The sequence below is a fragment of the Lynx rufus genome, unplaced genomic scaffold (genome assembly GCF_022079265.1).
Source record: "Lynx rufus isolate CCGP_SWC_20201006 ecotype Redwood Valley unplaced genomic scaffold, mLynRuf1.p SCAF_20, whole genome shotgun sequence".
Lineage (NCBI taxonomy): Eukaryota > Metazoa > Chordata > Mammalia > Carnivora > Felidae > Lynx > Lynx rufus.
This window is the reverse complement of record NW_025814835.1, coordinates 13,306,699-13,323,890: the sequence shown is the minus strand read 5'-3', so window position 1 is coordinate 13,323,890 and position 17,192 is coordinate 13,306,699. Positions and strand designations below refer to the sequence as shown.

General features: G+C 41.3%; 1 protein-coding gene across 1 annotated transcript in view; it reads left to right on the top strand.

The window, feature by feature from the left end:
* Positions 1–17,192, top strand: part of SERPINB7 (serpin family B member 7) — a 59,198-nt gene that overhangs the window by 3,613 nt on the left and 38,393 nt on the right. The window contains exon 2 of the mRNA XM_047086130.1: positions 5,134–5,137. Within this exon, the coding sequence (XP_046942086.1) occupies positions 5,134–5,137 (4 nt within the window). The remainder of the gene's footprint in view (positions 1–5,133; positions 5,138–17,192) is intronic.

The window sequence follows — 17,192 nt, the reverse complement described above, 5'->3', positions numbered from 1 at the left end:
AAAAAATTTTGAGGAATTGACATATTTCCAATATTTAGTTTTCCATCCATAAGCATAATAAGTCCTGCCATTTAGACTTTCTTTCATGTCTCTCAATTACATTCTTTTAATGTTCTGCGAGGAGGTCTTGACCATTCTTGGATTTTTGGATCCCTTTAGAAATGTCATCAATCTTCATATTTGCTAATTCAGCAAGGAAAATGTCAGGGCAGACGATGAGATTCAGAGTCATGGACAAGCCTGCTAGGGAAGACTCATTTCTGGGCTGTCCTGTCTCTGTTTTGATTTGTTTGTTTTGTATTTTTTTCTTGTGGTGGTGGTTGTTTTTCAAAGCCTTGAGGTAGGTGTGGGATCCTCTGTGGCCAAGTATCCAATCCATTTTTGAGTAGAAGAACCCTGTTTTATTCACCAGTTTATAACAAAGCCACCCCGGGAATTCACTCTTCGAACACTTTGCCAGTGGTATCTTGGTGTAACTTCTGGTACCCCTGGTTTTTAAGACCTTTTTTTTCATGAAGTTCCTCACTCTAACATGTCTTCTCATCTCAGGAAATCTCCTTCTAGGGGCTTTCTGCCCTTGTATCCATCTGAATTTCTAGGTTCCACTGGAACGCTGCTTTCCAGTTCCACCAGTCTGCAGCAGCAAAAGAGGGTCCCTGTGAAGCCATTCTCCGATGGTCATGTCCCCTGATTCTCTTCCTCCACTTCTTTCTTCTATTTTCATGTCCAGGAGGGGAGTGCAGGGTCCCATCACTTACTCCCTCTGAGTCACTGCTCCTTGTGATAGTGATTTGCAAGTGAACCCTGTTTATCTTTCCCTGGCACTTCTGGTACTTACATAACTCTCTTCCCTGCCATCAATGATGTACTTTTTATCATTACAATTTCTTACAGAATTTCCATTAACATTTTATGGGGGATGGGATGAGGGGGTGAGAACTAAATGTATGTTTTCAAATCTCGTCTTTTCCCACAGCTTTAAAACCACTGTACTAGTTAATACATTAGAATCTGGAGAGGTGTTATCTTCAAAACTCTTCCACCTGCTTCTGATGTTGAAATCTCTTAAGGGATCGGGGCGCCTGGGTGGCTCAGTCGGTTAAGCGGCCGACTTTGGCTCAGGTCATGATCTCACGGTCCGTGAGTTCAAGCCCCACGTTGGACTCTGTGCTGACAGCTCAGAGCCTGGAGCCTGTTTCAGATTCTGTGTCTCCCTCTCTCTGACCCTCCCCCGTTCATGCTTTGTCTCTCTTTGTCTCAAAAATAAATAAACGTTAAAAAAAAAAATCTCTTAAGGGAAAAACTCTTTCCGCCAAGATTAGAGGGATATCCAAGTATGGGTTTTTTTGGGAAAGTGATTCTGATAAAGGTTCAGATTAAGAAGTAATGGCAAATATCACTGCTTTTGAGGTAAGAACAGGTTTTGTTACTGGGGAAGGGGTCAAAACCTAAGGGAGATTTGGAGGGCATTGGGCATTTGAATGGGAGGGAATGAGGAAAAGGGATGTACTCATACTTATACCCTAAGTCTAGCCTTGGCAATGGGTCTGACTCTTCCTGTATCCATAGGGGTGAGTGTGTTTGTGGTGAGGGGGTGAGGGGGTACAGGGGATGTTGTTTCTATAAAAGACTAGTGACCTTCAGATAACTTGCTGTATTTTGCCATGCTTACCCTTTCTAACCTGGAACTTACCCCATGGACCAGGGCATCCAGTAAGATGGAGACTGGGTATCCCCAGCCCAAATAAATGGAAATAGAGAACAGAAGTGGTTCCATAAATCGGTGATGCTGCCTGACTTTATTTAACACAAGCAGGGATGTCTCCTTATTTCAGCACACAGACACGACATCTCCATGTTCCACTGTCACAGGGCCATAGCTGTATTTAATGACAAAAGCAAAGTGACAATAATTTTGCGAGGTGGATAGGATTTTTATTTTCCATATAGATCATGGTGCAATGCAAACATGAAAAGTCTTCTTTCAAAAATAATTTAGGAAATGTGCAGGTGGATATGAAGGATGTTTATAGTCACGGCCAACCAAAAATACTGCTTGGACCACAATTAATTAAGTACATATTTTTCAAATGCTTACCACGTCTCTTATGTTATATTAAATCTTTGGGATTTTAAAGTAGCATGGCTTGCTTTCTGTGCTCAGGAAAAGATCTTATAGGAGGGACTTAGAAATGACAAGGTAAAATTGTATCTAAAAGGTAGAACCTTCAGTAAAATATATGTTGAAAACATATTATCAAGAATGAAAGAAATCAATATGGGTGCATGCTCATACAGAAGATGGTGAAAATGGGGAGACTTGACATGGACCTTGAGTAGTGGGTTAACATGTAGATAGAAGAGTATTATAGGTACAGTTCTCATTATAGATACAGATTTTCCAGGACTGCCTCAATCTGTTATTACGTTAATAACACATTTATTAAATGCCTACTATATACTAAGTACTTTGCATATGCTACCTATAATCCTCTCAACCATTAATCCTCCCCGTTTTTCCCCATTACTAAAATCCTCCCCATTTTTCAAATAAGCAAAGCAAGACTTAGAGAGCTTGCCAAAGATCACATGGGTACAAGGTGAGGAGCTGGAATTTCCAGTACACCACACCCTTCTGTATTCTGCCACCAAAAGTGTGCTTCCCAGAAGACATATCCTGACGTCTGGTTCAGAGTATATGGTCTCTGCTGTGTATTGGGTCATCAGTGTTTCTCCAGAGTCGCACATTGCCATCTGTCATTGGCAAAAACCATCCATGTGTTGCAAGCTTATCTTGAGATCTGGGGCTTGAGTCGTTTCATCTTCCAGGGACACCATTTGAACTCTAGATAGTGAGTGCCCTCGGAATGGTCTCAGTCCTGGGCAGAGGCCAGGACTGTCTGAGTCCTGAACCTGGTGCTTGGCCCCTCTTGGCTCTGGCTTACCCTCATGTGCATCCCTTCTTTGTTCTGATTCTTGGCTCTTGACTGATAACCTGCCCAACATCCAGGTACATACAGTTTAGATGGGGATGTTTTCTTTCTGTGGTTTACTTGCTCATGAACAAATAGTAGGATGAATAACAGACACTATGGTTTCCTGCTGAGCAGGGGGCTGCCGTATGCCTTCCTGAGCTGGACAGGGAAGCCTAGTTGGTATGCCTCTTTGGTGTCCCCTCCATGATTTTCGTACTAGTGCCGTCTGGGAGGGGGGAGGGACTTCCGTGCATTGCTGTCACTACTGCTGCTGTAGTCACCGGCCTCTCCCTCAGGGGTTGAGCCAGTGGGAATTCTGGAGAACTTTCCCTGGACCTTGGCAGAGGTGAGGTGGGAGGAGTGAGGAGTCAGGAGGGAGGAGGCAGGAGGAACCTGAGCCCATCAGTGCAGGTGGCAGAACTGCAGTGGGAGGAGGTAAGTGGCATTCTTATGCATGCTGGGTTATTCTAGAGTATTCTCAGACACCCGAAAATGGATGACAACCCCCAGAGCCTGAGGGCTGTCTGTGTGAGCATTTATCTGCCTTCAGAGGAACAGCTTTGCCTCCAGCATCTGGGTTTCTGGAAGCGAGACAATGACTTGCTTGGTAAAACTGTAGCCTTCTCTTGCTTCCCTGAAGGCATTGTAAACTCCCCTGTCCTTCTCTGTTCTCTTCAGGGTTGTTGTAGAGTAATTTTGCGATGAGGATGACAGTGAATGGCAGCCTCTATCTCACTGGCCGACATACTGGATATAGGAAAATCAGCTTTGTTCTTTACTGCGTGTGAAAAATGCCTGCCAATTGCAGAACAAAGCCATGCTTATAAAAGATAACTTATGCACTGAATGAATACACTTAATGCTTGCATCTGGGCTTTCTATCCCCCAGGCGTAACGACATGAATAAATATGTGTGAATGAATGAATGGATATTTACAAGCTAGTGTTTTCTACTTTTTTTTTAAAATTTTTTTTTCAACGTTTTTATTTATTTTTGGGACAGAGGGAGACAGAGCATGAACGGGGAAGGGGCAGAGAGAGAGGGAGACACAGAATCGGAAACAGGCTCCAGGCTCTGAGCCATCAGCCCAGAGCCTGACGCGGGGCTCGAACTCACGGACCGCGAGATCGTGACCTGGCTGAAGTTGGACGCTTAACCGACTGCGCCACCCAGGCGCCCCCTACTTTTTTTTTTAACAGCAAATGATCTAAAACCCTGATGACAAGTTGCATTCCCCCCCAAAAGTCTGCTACGTGTTAGATGCTCCCTGTTGATGATATTTTCATTATTATCAATGATATTTGGCAACTTCTAGCAACAACGGTGAGAGGTTTGAGCTTGTTGTTGTTGTTTTTAGTAATGTTTGGAGCTTTTGAGTACTTGATAAACTTATTCAGAATCAAAAGTTCTCCAAAAAAAGCCAAAGCTGGGTACAGCTGAGCTTTAGAAGGTCTCTGTACTGTAAATGTTGTCTTCTATAATAATTTATAGCCTGGATATCTCTGCTAGTATTTTTGCATTTGATAAAGATGGACTAGGGAGTGGGCTTCTCATGGGGCCCCCAAACGGCATGACACAAGAGGGGGGAAGGAAAAGGACTTTTTAATTTGTGAGGCCCTGACATCTGCAGTTAGAACAGAACTACAACAGGAAACCTTGCATTTAATCAAAGTTGTAGCTGGAAGATTTTGATCCAAAGCCTATGGTAGAGTTTTCAATCCTAACATATTTGAAGAGAAGTTTATATTTATATTGATAAATCAAGTTGCATTTATTCCTTGACAGGGATGAAGTAAAACTATTCTGGAAGTTTATCTTAGAAAAGAGATGTGAAGTCTTTTGTTTGGCTGAAAAGTGCTTGGAGATCCGTATAGAGCGGACTGAAAACCTCAGTTTCACACTAGGGAAGTGTGCTCTTCTATTCATGTTTGGTGACAGAATATGGGGTCTGGGTTTGCTCCAAAGCAAACACAGATTTCCTCCTTTATTCTTTGAGAAATAATCAGATTATGTTTTCCTGTCTGAACTTGGTAGTGTTGCCATAGGTGATGCTGCCTGGAACACCAGCAAATAGATAAAAAGCTCTACCTGTGACATTTTCTAGGTACAAGCCCTCCAGTCTTAGAATGTTCCCCAGAGGTGCAAAGATGGGATAAGGCTGGTTGTCCGGGCCATCCAGAGAGAAGCTGGAGCCCCAAGGACCGTAGTGCATGAGATTCTCTGTGCCCAAGCCCTTCCCTCCAGCTCAGTCAACCTCACTGGCTTCTCTCCTTCCTTGTTCCAGAAGGAGTTGGAGCATCATCTCTCCTGGAAAGCCTCCTGTAGTTAGTTGCTCTGCCTGCCCCAAAGCTCTTTCCAAGTATCTCCAGCCATCACAGAGCATGGACTGTTGGAAGGAGGCAGGGAAAATGTTAGTAATTTCCTAGTGCCCACAGTGTTTAATCTGAAGTGTTGAATTGAGGTGGCATTTCAGGCCATAGCTAGAGGCTTCCTGTTTTTTTTTTTTTTCCTATTTCTGAAATGAAGAAAAACAATTTTTCCATACTTCTTTTCTTCTCATTTCCCCTCCTCTCCCCCACCTTTTTTCCCCCCCAATTTTTCTTTTCCTATGAGAAGTTGAGAAATTTTGGGGTTAGAGGAGGCATGAATAGGGACAAAAATCAGGGATAAGATGCAAAGGACCCTGATTTCTTTCTACTGGTCCCCTTGGCATTACAATTAGCGTGTTTTAATGGCAGACACTGGAGTTTGCAGGTTGACTGAACAGAATTCACTTACAATAGTATCATTTTAAAGGTGAGTTAATGAGGCAAACTTGAAGAATTTTAAAAATCTTTATTCAACTATGGACAAGAATTGTATCACATCACCAGTAAAAAGTCTACAGTTCTCTATATAAGATCATTGTAATGGTTGACCAATATGTTATTACCTGTCACCAAAGGTGGAAACAAATAGCAATAACAATTATTGAGATAAATATTAGGGATTTATACATGAGCCTTTGAAGTTTAAAAGTAGGAAGGTACTCATCTCAGGGCACATGATGTTATGTAATGAGAGCATGCCGTAGGGGATACAAAGTAAAGACCAGAGCTGTTTTCTCACACCTGTTGCTACCTGTTTTCAGGCTCAGATTATGAACTTTGCTGTGTGCCAGGTCTCATAAAATCATTACAGGGGGTGGGTTTATGAAGTGTTTCAGCAAAGTGGTTGGGAATGTGTGTTCCTGCACATGGACAGTGACTGGCCATTTCTGTCCGTGGGGCACAGAGCATCCATTTATGAGTGGTTTGCTGCCAGCCACACCCACAGGACCCGCAGAAGGATCCAGTGACAACACCACAATCTAACAGCAGTCCCAGCCCGGTCTCTTGTTAAAGGTTGTGAAAGCCAGGCAAGCCATTCATCTCATATGACAAAGTGGGTCTGGACCTCCGCTCCATCGCAGTTGAAATCAGGGTGGAGGATAAACAGAGGTTCCTGCTCAGTATTTTGGGGGGAGCTGGTGAAGGAGATTCTGTGAGATTAGAAGGCATCAATTACCTAGGGTGGTTAGGCCTGGCACTCCAAGACTTCCTGGCAGCTTCCTCCAAGACTCCTGTCCTACATTTTAGATTTTGCCAGTTATTTCCAGAGTTCTGGGGGGACTCAGTGTGTGTGTGTGTGTGTGTGTGTGTGTGTGTGTGTGTGTGAGAGAGAGAGAGAGAGAGAGAGAGAAAGAGAGAGAGAGACAGAGAGAAGGAGGAGAAAGAGAGATGTGAGGAAATGGAAACACAAGGACTCTGATTTCTTTGTAGTTGTCATAACAGTGAATTAAGTCTTTCTTTTCTCAAATTCTCTACTGCTTCCCAAGTTAGTCACCATTACCATTTTGAAAGTTTCTGTTCCGTGTTTCGAGTTAGAAACATAGAAAGTTTATCTTCCTTGCCTAGGAAATTTGGTTAGCTACAAAACAAAAATTTGGATTCTGGATTTTCTGATTCTTATGGAGTCAAATGATTGTGCATAAATGCTATTTATTACAGCATGTGTACCCTTGGAAAAGCAATTGAATCACTTGAAATTTTCAGCTGAAAATAGGAATACCAATAATGACAACAATAAAATAACGATATTGAGGGACATGCTTGTGAGGGTCAAGAGAGAGGCTAATTTGCTGTTGCCTTTTTATAGTTTTAGTTGGTGTAATAGTTTTAAGTTATAAAGTTGGATAGAGGTCTGTCAAGAATCAATTGTGTGGTTTGCCAAAGTCTTTAATCTCATTGATTTCCAGAGGGCCATTTAATGCTTTAGGGTAGGAGTTGGCAGACTTTAGCTCTCAGTCCAAACCTGATTCTGTAAATAAAGTTTTAGTGGAACATAGTCATGTCCATTTGTTTCCTTACTTGCTATGTCTGCTTTCACGCTACAACTGAAAAATTGAGCTGTGAAAGATGGCCATACGGCACACAGACCCAAAATATTTACTGTCTGGTCGCTCGCAGAAAAAGTTTGCCAACCTCTGCTCCCAGGAGTTCCTGATGAAATAAACGGTCTCGAAATTTCTGCACTGCAATACTCAGTCTTTCATATAATTGTCAACACTGGACACCACACTTAGGAAAATATCAACAGAGCTCCCCTTCGAGTTCAGTCTAGTTTGCCTCTCTGGTAAGTTTTAGTTCCTGAGGGGTGCTTTCCTGTTCGCTTGTTTGTCCCTCAACCGCAAGTGGCTTTACCAGGAGGGTGTGTTGCCCACATATTCTAGTAATTACTTCTTCAAACCTTCAGTGTCACATTGCCACATTCTCACAGCACTCGGCCCCGCCCCTGTCATGCACACACTTGGTACAACTGCCATCGCTAACTTTGGCCTATGTGGCAGGCAACAAATGGCACGATTGGTGTGACTTTAAAATATTTACAGATATAAAGCCCCAGAAATCTTTATTAGTATCATGACCACAACTTAGCCCAACTGCCTACCCGTGCCCAGAGCCTGACACCATCCGCGGAGATGAATTCTTTTTCCTCAGATATTTGTGCATGTCCTGGCTGGTGAAGAGTGGCACATGGGACTTAAATTTTATAATAAACAAATGTTCACTGCCTAGAACGGATTAGTTAATATAAAGTGAAGCAAAAAGTCATGAACTCCTTTCTTAAAGATGCTACCTGATTCACCGAAGCCCTCAGAAATAGAACCACTGTCTAGAAACTGGCTCTAAACACCAATGGCTTGGCTCTTATCATCCAGTCTCAAATCTTCTGTGTCTGGCCCCTGGAGAGACAGTGGTTGACTGTAGAGAGAAGTTTCTGGGACAGTTACAGGGAAAAGATGCTTTAGTGCATGGGCGCGTTTAAACAACCAGATCCTCCTAGCATCTGGATTTTTGGTATATGTGACATTCACAAGACTGTCATGGAAACCCTGGTGGCTGTGTGTGATAGGCTTCCCTCCCTGACCCTCCCTCCAAGGTGAACGACCACTATGAGGCCCCTCCTCCCCACCTTTGGCACAGAGCCCAGCTCTTCAAAGGCATTCTCCCAGCGTCCAAGTTCACTTAACAGCAAAGAGCAAGAATTTTACCTTTTTGGCCAGGGTCCAGGAGCTTTAGTAAGCCCTAAATATTTAAGAAAGATTTCAAAGGGATGCCAAGACTTGATTGGAATCGTCACTGGACCCGCTTCTTGGTGGGTGGCTATCAAGCAATTGTAATTGATCACATGCATGGGTACCCATGAAATAATACTTGCCCTTCCTGTGAGCAGTGCTTTATGATCTATTTGTTTGTTCTCATGTGTCCTATACTATTCTGTCTTATCATGTACCAATGTATTTCTTTTTTTTTTTTAATGTTGATGTCCATCCACTAAATTTATTTCATTTTCCCCAGTGGATTATAATCTGCAGTTTGAAAAGCAACGTTCTAGGTACATTACTGACTCTTGCCTACTAAAATTGATGGCTAGGAAACAATATATATTTTCTTTCACACATGACACAGCATGACACAGGGACCTAAGAGCACTCAGGCCTCTCTGGACATACACAACTTTTTTCCTTCTACAACTGGATGGGTTAATTTAAAATCCTGATTGTCTTTTTAATTTCATTATGTAGCTTTTTCTCTTCCTTTCTTATTTCCCCTAGTCTGTCTTTTTTTTTTTTCTTTTTTCTTTCTGCCTTTGACCAGTAGTTCCATCGGCCACTTAAAGGGTTGCCATGTTCCCTACTGTCCCTGAACACTTGCATGTGTGGCTCTGGCTTCCTTTCTCCCCCTCCAGACTGGATCAAGTCCACTTGTCTCTGCTGGGTTTCCCTGCTCCCTCTAGTTCTCAATGAACTCTATTTCTTGGTTGTTCAGACAACACCCCCCTGTGGCACTTTTCATGCTGCCTTGTAATTGCTCATCAACTGTCTCCTTTACCAAACTTTGGTCCCATTGAAGGCTGGGACGGTGTTTTAATCTACCTACCACGGCATCCCCACAGTGTGGCGCAAGCCTAACATCCAGTTGGCTGGCCCTTGATGAAAATTTGTTGGATCAATGAGTAGATAATTTGGAACTGCTGACTGGAGGGGGAAGAACCACTAGATGAAGGATTTGAATGGGCAACCTTATTAAAATAAGTTCTATGGGGCGCCTGGGTGGCTCCATTGGTTGTGGCTCAGGTCATGATCTCATGGCTTATAGGTTCCATCTCCACGTCTGGCTCTGTGCTGACAGCTCAGAGCCTGGAGCCTGCCTCAGATTCTCTCGGTCTCTCTGCCCTTCCCCTGCTCATTCTCATGTTCTATCTCTCTCTCTCAAATATAAATAAACATTAAAAAAAATTTGGTTCTGTTAATAGTCTTCTTTGGTTTTGTGAATGATGCCAAAATGCCCATGGAATTTCCTCCCAAAATAAGACTGTGCAGTTTTTTCCCTCTTATCTCTGGTGTACAGTCTTTGCATCTTCATTCAGGTCATACTTGTCCAAGACATTCTACTACGGCTGAGTCTGACTTAAAGATTGTTATGTGCATTAGTATGTGGATCAGATGGTAGGAGACACAGTGGCCTCCTAGACATGTTTATGGGCTGCAGGGAAGTGGGAAGAGATTATATGCATATTAAGGATCCTAGCTTCAGGCACATTCATGAAAGACTGCATGTGCCAAGGATCTGATCTGCATGGTTTTCATTGGCATGGTTGTTGATTGGGTATCGTGGCTGTCTCAGCCAGTGCACATGGGGGTTGGTGCATGGAAGCAACTGGGCTTGTTCTCCAGCAGATCAGATATCTAAGAGGAAGTATTTTCCCTTGCAGTGGCATTTTCATCTCAAATTTTGTATCGATTCAATTGAATTAATCCTATATCTATGGAATATAAGAATATAATTCATTTTATCAATATTTAGTTAAAATTTAACTTTAATATGGTTGATGGCTTTCAACTAATTCAACATGGGAAACGCCACTTCTCGGAAAACTCACCAACAAAAGGAGATTGTTTAGTCCTCTCTTCTTTCTGTAATTTCATTTATGGAAGGACTATTGTTAGTTTCTACTAAGATAGAGGTTATTGTAGTGATACAACAGACACAGGCATTGCCTTCATGGGGCCTAAAGTATAAAGGAGAGACAGACATTAAACAAATACACATATACATAGTTGTAAGCTCTTATAGCTTAAGAGCTATAGTTGTCAGCTCTAAAGGCATATAAGCAACGATGGTGGTTTGGACTAAGGTAGTCCAGGAAGAGATGATAAGAAGTGGATAGACCTGGGATAGGTTTTGGAGTAGGAGTTCACTGTAGGACTTGGCAATGGATTGCATAAGTATGGGGGAGATGGAGAATTCAAAGGTTACCCTCAAAATTGTGTGCTGAACAACTGGACTAATAGAAGTTCCATTTACATAGAGAGAAGGGCTGAAAAGGAAGAACAGGTTTGGGGAAAGATCATGAGGGAAGATCATGAGATGCTTGTGAGATGTCCAGTAGACATTAGAATATAGGAATTAAAGGAGATCTTGCGTCTGGAGATGCAATTTTGGGAGTCCTCGGTGGTGGGTGACCATGGAAGTAATGGGAGTGGCTGAGATCTCCCAGAGAGAGGGTGGGAAGAGAGGACCAGCATTTACAGCAGGAAGCAAACAGGAGGATCCAGCAGCAGAGACTGAGGATGGGTAGAGGCTCCACTAGCCTTTCATCCACCTCTGAAGATGTCCGAGGGGCAGGGGCACGCGCAGGAGACAGAGTGAGAGGCCCGAGTTTTGTTGACCCATTTGACCCTCACTTGTTCTGTGGTTTTGAGCATTTTCTCTCTTCACAACCAACTGCTATGAACACTTAACTTTTTAAAACAGATAGGTAAAATAAGGGCTCTATTAAACGTGGCCTCTCCAGGTATGAATATTTAGGAAGAGAAGAGTCACTTAACATAATGACACATTTCACTATATTCAGTGGCACGTTCTAGATTTATTTTTATGTATTTGACCATAAAACAAGAACTATATAAATATCATAACATTTTAAATTAAACATTGAATTACTCTCATGCCTATAATATTAGCAGAAAATTGTGAATTAAGAGGCTGATAAGATATGTTTGAGGTTAGGTCATATCCTTACTTTCAGACTCCATCAGAAATAAAGGGAGGGGGGCCCAGCTACTATGGTCTAGTGTTAAACATATTCTATAACCTTGGGAATTGGGTGGATGAGGTTAGCCACAGACTCACTTTGTAATTATGGAAAGGAATAAAAGGATGGATAAAAGTCCAACTCCAGAAAGAGATTGAGCACCCTAACCAATACCACACAAATCTCTGCTTTTCATTATCAAAACATAGACATCATTTTTCTGAACTGCTACAGAGAATTGTTGAAATCTTTATGTCTTCTCTATGTAGCTTTGTGCTACAAACTTTCTTGCTGCTTATGTTTGAGATAGTCTAGTTTCAATATTGAAAAAACTGGTAACTAATCCACTTCAAATTTATTAGTGGCTCTAAAAAAGGCCCACTCATAAATAATTTTATTTTAAAATAATCCTGGGGAAGTTACAGCCAAAACTAAATTTGGTAATGTTCCAATTCATCAGCTGCTTGACCTAAAGATTATTACTTGTCCACATTTTAAGTAGTTGTTGTTAAGGTGTTAAGGGAATATAAAGCATTTATGTAGAGTACTTTAAATAACAGAAAGTCAGAGAAAGGTTAGGGGCTGGAGCTAGGAGAGTTGCAGGTGTTAGTGATAGCTTTGATTTGGGTTTAGTGAGGCAGAAATTAGTGGCCATTGGGCAAAGAAGACTATAACTAGCTTCCTTTGTTAAAGATCGTGTCCTTGGAACATGCACTAAGTTATTTTACTAACATGCACTAAGTTATTTTACTAATTTTTGGCAACTTGAATTCTATCATCTCATCATGCCATGCTTTGGGACTTGGGAACATATTCCAGGCCAAGGAACCCAGAAAAGAACAAGTTTGACCTGTGTTTCTAAATGGGTCACTATAAAGAATTGCATTACAAAACAATTACAGTTGTGTAGTATTTCCCAAGTTATGAAAACAGAAACTGCATGCCATTTACGTGGTATGAACTGAATTGAAGGCAGGCCCAACAGTGAAACTTACCCAACCTTAAGGGTAAAAGAAAATTCTCCCAAGACTTGGACTCTTATGAGTGATGGATGATCTGACACGTTTGGGTGAATTGTTCTCCGTCACTTACAGCCTTGGTCCCAGGATCTGGAGTAGAATAATGTGAAAGCAGATGGGATTTGGTTATCTAACCTACGAAGATGCCACCTCTGTTCTTCTGCAGACTGTACCCCAGTGACACTGTTTTTGGATGTTTCACGAGACCAAATTTGTTTTCTGTCTGATTCATATTCAGGTAAACATGGAGTGACTGATAGTCTGGCCCTTTGAAGGAAGTCAGGTCTCTGCTTGTTTGAGTTCTGTCTCTATCTCTTTCTACATCCCTTGTATGTTCTTTCCTGCTCCTTCCAAGCTGCTGATGGAAGTGTCCTGAGGAGCCTTCATACTAGCCTTCCAGGAATGGCTGTCATCAGAGAAACAAGGTTAGTCTCCTTAAGGAACACATGACTCAATGTATTTTTAAAATCACAGACATTAATTCCACTATACTCTGTAATGGGATGTTTTTCTTGAAAAATAAATCTAAAATTCTGTAGAAAATTTAAGTGAATTGAAAATAGTCAAGACTGTTTTGAAAGCGAGGAGCAATTGGAGGGACTTGCCTTAGCAAATACTGAAACACACTTTCATGAAACAGTTTTAATTCACTGCAGAGAAATGGACAGATGAATGGCATGGAATAGAATGCAGAAATAGACTTACATAGTTAAAACTTAGCTTGTGATGAATGGGACTCACCCAGATTTGGAGGGAAGAGAGTTTAAAGGAATACTAGTAGGATAATTGATTATTATTATTATTAAATAGTAGATCTTCATTTCATACCAAAAAATAACAGAAAGAAACAAAACAAACTAGCAGAAGACATGGGCAAGTAGATATTGAATCTCAGAGCACAGAGGGAATTTTTAAACATAAGAGCAGTAGAGGAAATCCCATATTTTTAATTGCATAAACATTTAAAATAGGAGTGGGGAGGAGGGGAGGGATGTGTAGGCAGAGCACAGAGGATTTTTAGGGCAGTGAAACTGCTCCGTATAATACTATATACTGCTGGCTATGTGTCATTATACATTTGTCCAACCCACAGAATATATAATAAGAGTGAACTCTAATATCAACTATAAATGTTGGGTGATTATGATGTGTCATTGTAGGTTCATCAGATGTAACAAATGTACCACTTAGGCGGGAGACATTGTTTGTGTGGGAGGCTAGCTATGAATGGGGGCAGGGTGTATACGGGAAATCTGGTTACCTGCCACTCAGTTTTGCCGTGAACCTAAAATTTCTCTTAAAAAAAAGTCCATTAAAAAAATTTCTTTTGTGTATGAATTGCCTGGTCACGACTTTTCTACATTTTTTCCATCAAGTTTTTGGTCCTTTGCCCTTCACATTTAAGACTTCTTTACATATTCGAAGTATAGACCTTTTGTCTGTGGTGTATGTTGTTAATGTTCCTATAGCTTGACTTGGTTTTTGGTATTTTCTGACACGCATTAATTTTAATTTTTTAGTCACATTTATTAATCTTTTCTTTTACTGTCCCTGGATTTTTACAAAGCCTTTTTCTTCACAGAAGTTAAAGAGGAATTGACCAGTATTTTTTTTTCTAGTACTTCCATGATTCAGTTTTTTACATTTAGATCCCTATCCATTTGGCGTTTATTCCTATAGATGGGGTGAGATATGGATCTAATTTTATCTTTTTCTACATGACTACCCAATTGTCCCAGAGTTGCTTATTTAAATGTCCATCTTTATTCCATTGATTTGAGATGCTGCCTTTATCATATTCGGATTTTCCATAGGTATTTGGATGTAACTGTGGACTTTCTTTAATGTTTCTTTTATGCCTGCTACTTCATTGAATTCTTTAATTGTTTGATTTGCTCTTGTTACTGATTACCTATGGCTGTCCAGCTATACTATTATAGCATCTAGAAAATACAGGTGATTTAACTTATTTTTTTCATCCACTCTTATTCTTCTGATTGAGTTCTCTTGTCTAAGGGAATTTGCTCCTACCTTCAGTGCAAAGCTGAGTAGTAGCAGAGATAGTGGACATCTTTTTTCTTCAGCATTTAAATTATTATTTTTTTTTAATCACGAATGGGTATCAAGTTTTGTCAGTGGATTTTTCATCATACGTCCAGATAATCATAATATTTTTTCCTTAGATTTATTAATATGGTATATTATAGCAGTAAAGTTCCTAATATTGAGCTAACCTTGCCTTTCTGTAATAAATTCCACAAGGTATTGGCGTATTGTTTTCTTAATGTCGTATTGGATTCTATTTGCTAATATTTTGTTTAGAATTTCTGCATCAATATTTGTGATGTGTGGTATGTGTCCCCTCCCTGCCCTACTGTCTTCCTCTGGTTTAGGTATCAATGTTACACTTGCTTCAGGGAAGGAATTGGGATGTTTTCTTTCCTTTCAGTGTTCTAGAATAATGAGCACTGGGACTCTGGTCTTTGGAAGTTTGGTAGAATTCTACTGTCAAACCATCTGTACCTGATGTTTTTTTGGGAGTCGTTCCTTAATAATGCTCTCTATTTCTCTAATGGAAATTGGTCTGTTTAAGTTTCTCAGCTCTAATCTGGTTTTAGTAATCTGTATTTCTTTAGGGAATTATCCAATTCATCTGGATTTTCCAATGTATCTGCATTTATTTGTTTGTGTGTTTTCTATTTCTTACAAGAGTGTTTGAAACTGCTAGTTGTAGCATCTTCTAATAGCTGTTTTAAAATCCTCATTTGGGGCACCTGGGTGGCTCATTCGGTTAAGCATCCGACTTCGACTCAGGTCATGATCTCACAGCTCGTGAGTTCGAGCCTCGCGTCGAGCTCTGTGCTGACAGCTCAGAGCCTGGAGCCTGCTTTGGATTTGTGTCTCCCTCTCTCTCTGTCCCTCCCCACTCACACACTCTCTCTCTCTGTCTCTCAAAAATAAATAAATGTAGGGGCGCCTGGGTGGCGCAGTCGGTTAAGCGTCCGACTTCAGCCAGGTCACGATCTCGCGGTCCGTGAGTTCGAGCCCCGCGTCGGGCTCTGGGCTGATGGCTCAGAGCCTGGAGCCTGTTTCCGATTCTGTGTCTCCCTCTCTCTCTGCCCCTCCCCCGTTCATGCTCTGTCTCTCTCTATCCCAAAAATAAATAAACGTTAAAAAAAAAAAAAAAAAAAAAAATAAATAAATAAATAAATGTAAAAAATATTTTTAAAAAATAAATAAAAATAAAATCCTCGTTAGATAATTCCAACACCTGTATCATCTTGTTGTTGAAATCTATTAATTATCCTCTGTCATGTGAATTGGGATTTTTGTGGATTTTGGTATGATGATGAATTTTGAATTGTATCCTAAACATTTTGAGTATTTTGTAAGGAGACTCTGGTTTCATTTCAGTCTTCTCTTTGGTAGGATTTAACACATTTATTATTACAAAGCACGTCCTGGCTCCCTTTGGTAGGCTGTGGTTTTAGTGTCAGTTTAGTTGCCACAATCTTTGCAGTACTATTGTGGTCTGCCCCACTTCTGCATTATCCAGAGGCCTGTGTGAAACTGCACCACAATTCCCTTCTCCCAGTGTTTGCTTTATTGATTCTGTTTGGTTTTACAGATGAGTGGAACAGGGGTGTGTGCCTGGGGCTTCATATACAAATTTGAAGGATCTTTTTTTTCCATCTCTTGCCTTTGTGTGATTCTTCTCAAACTCTCTAGTTGGGAGAGGAGGGGGCTACTTGTTTGTTGGTTATTGTATTCTTCATTTTCCTTCCTTCAGGGTGGTCAGAGTGGACAAGATCCCACCTCAAAGACTGTGTTCTCAGTGTAAATGGGAGGGAGTAGGGTTCTATTTTCTGTGGCTGCAGCCACCACCAGTGGCCAGACGTGTGACACTGTTTGCTTGAGGTAAGGTGGGGACGCTCACCGTGGTTTCACCCCACTGTCTCTGCCGCAACCAGGCCAAGGTGAGGGGGAGTTGGGGCGTTGCTTCCTTCATGACAGCTGCCTGTAATTGTTTGGGTGCGGTCTAAAGAGCTCTGTCCTGCCGGGCTACCCTCTTCCTAGACCTCTGGCTGGAGAGAACAGGCTTTCCTTCAAGATTTCTTTCCTGTCCCTGGTAGTACTTCCAAAGTATGGAACACAAGCTGGAATGTATAGGAGGGTAAAGACCCAGCTGTGCCTCTAGTCCTGAGGTTCTAGCCTTTCTTCCTCCTTTTTTTCCCACCATTCACAGTCGTCTCATGGCTTTTGTCCAGGGATTTTAGTTGTAATTCATAGGAAAAAATGGGGTGGGATATGTTTTTCCTATTCTGACTAGAACTGGAAACCAGTGTCATTATTATTATTATTATTATTATTATTATTATTATTGTAATTTCAGTTTCTATTTTCCCTTTCCCCTAGGAGTTAACAGGACGTTTACTATCTATGTAGAAGGGTCTTTTTGTGCTCTGTTTTTGTTTGTAAACTCTAGTTGTGCTGCGATGGGATCAGAAGGTGTTGTTTGCAGTACTCCCTTTGTTGAAGCCACTGATGGATGCTTTCTTTGTGAGCCAGTATATGGTC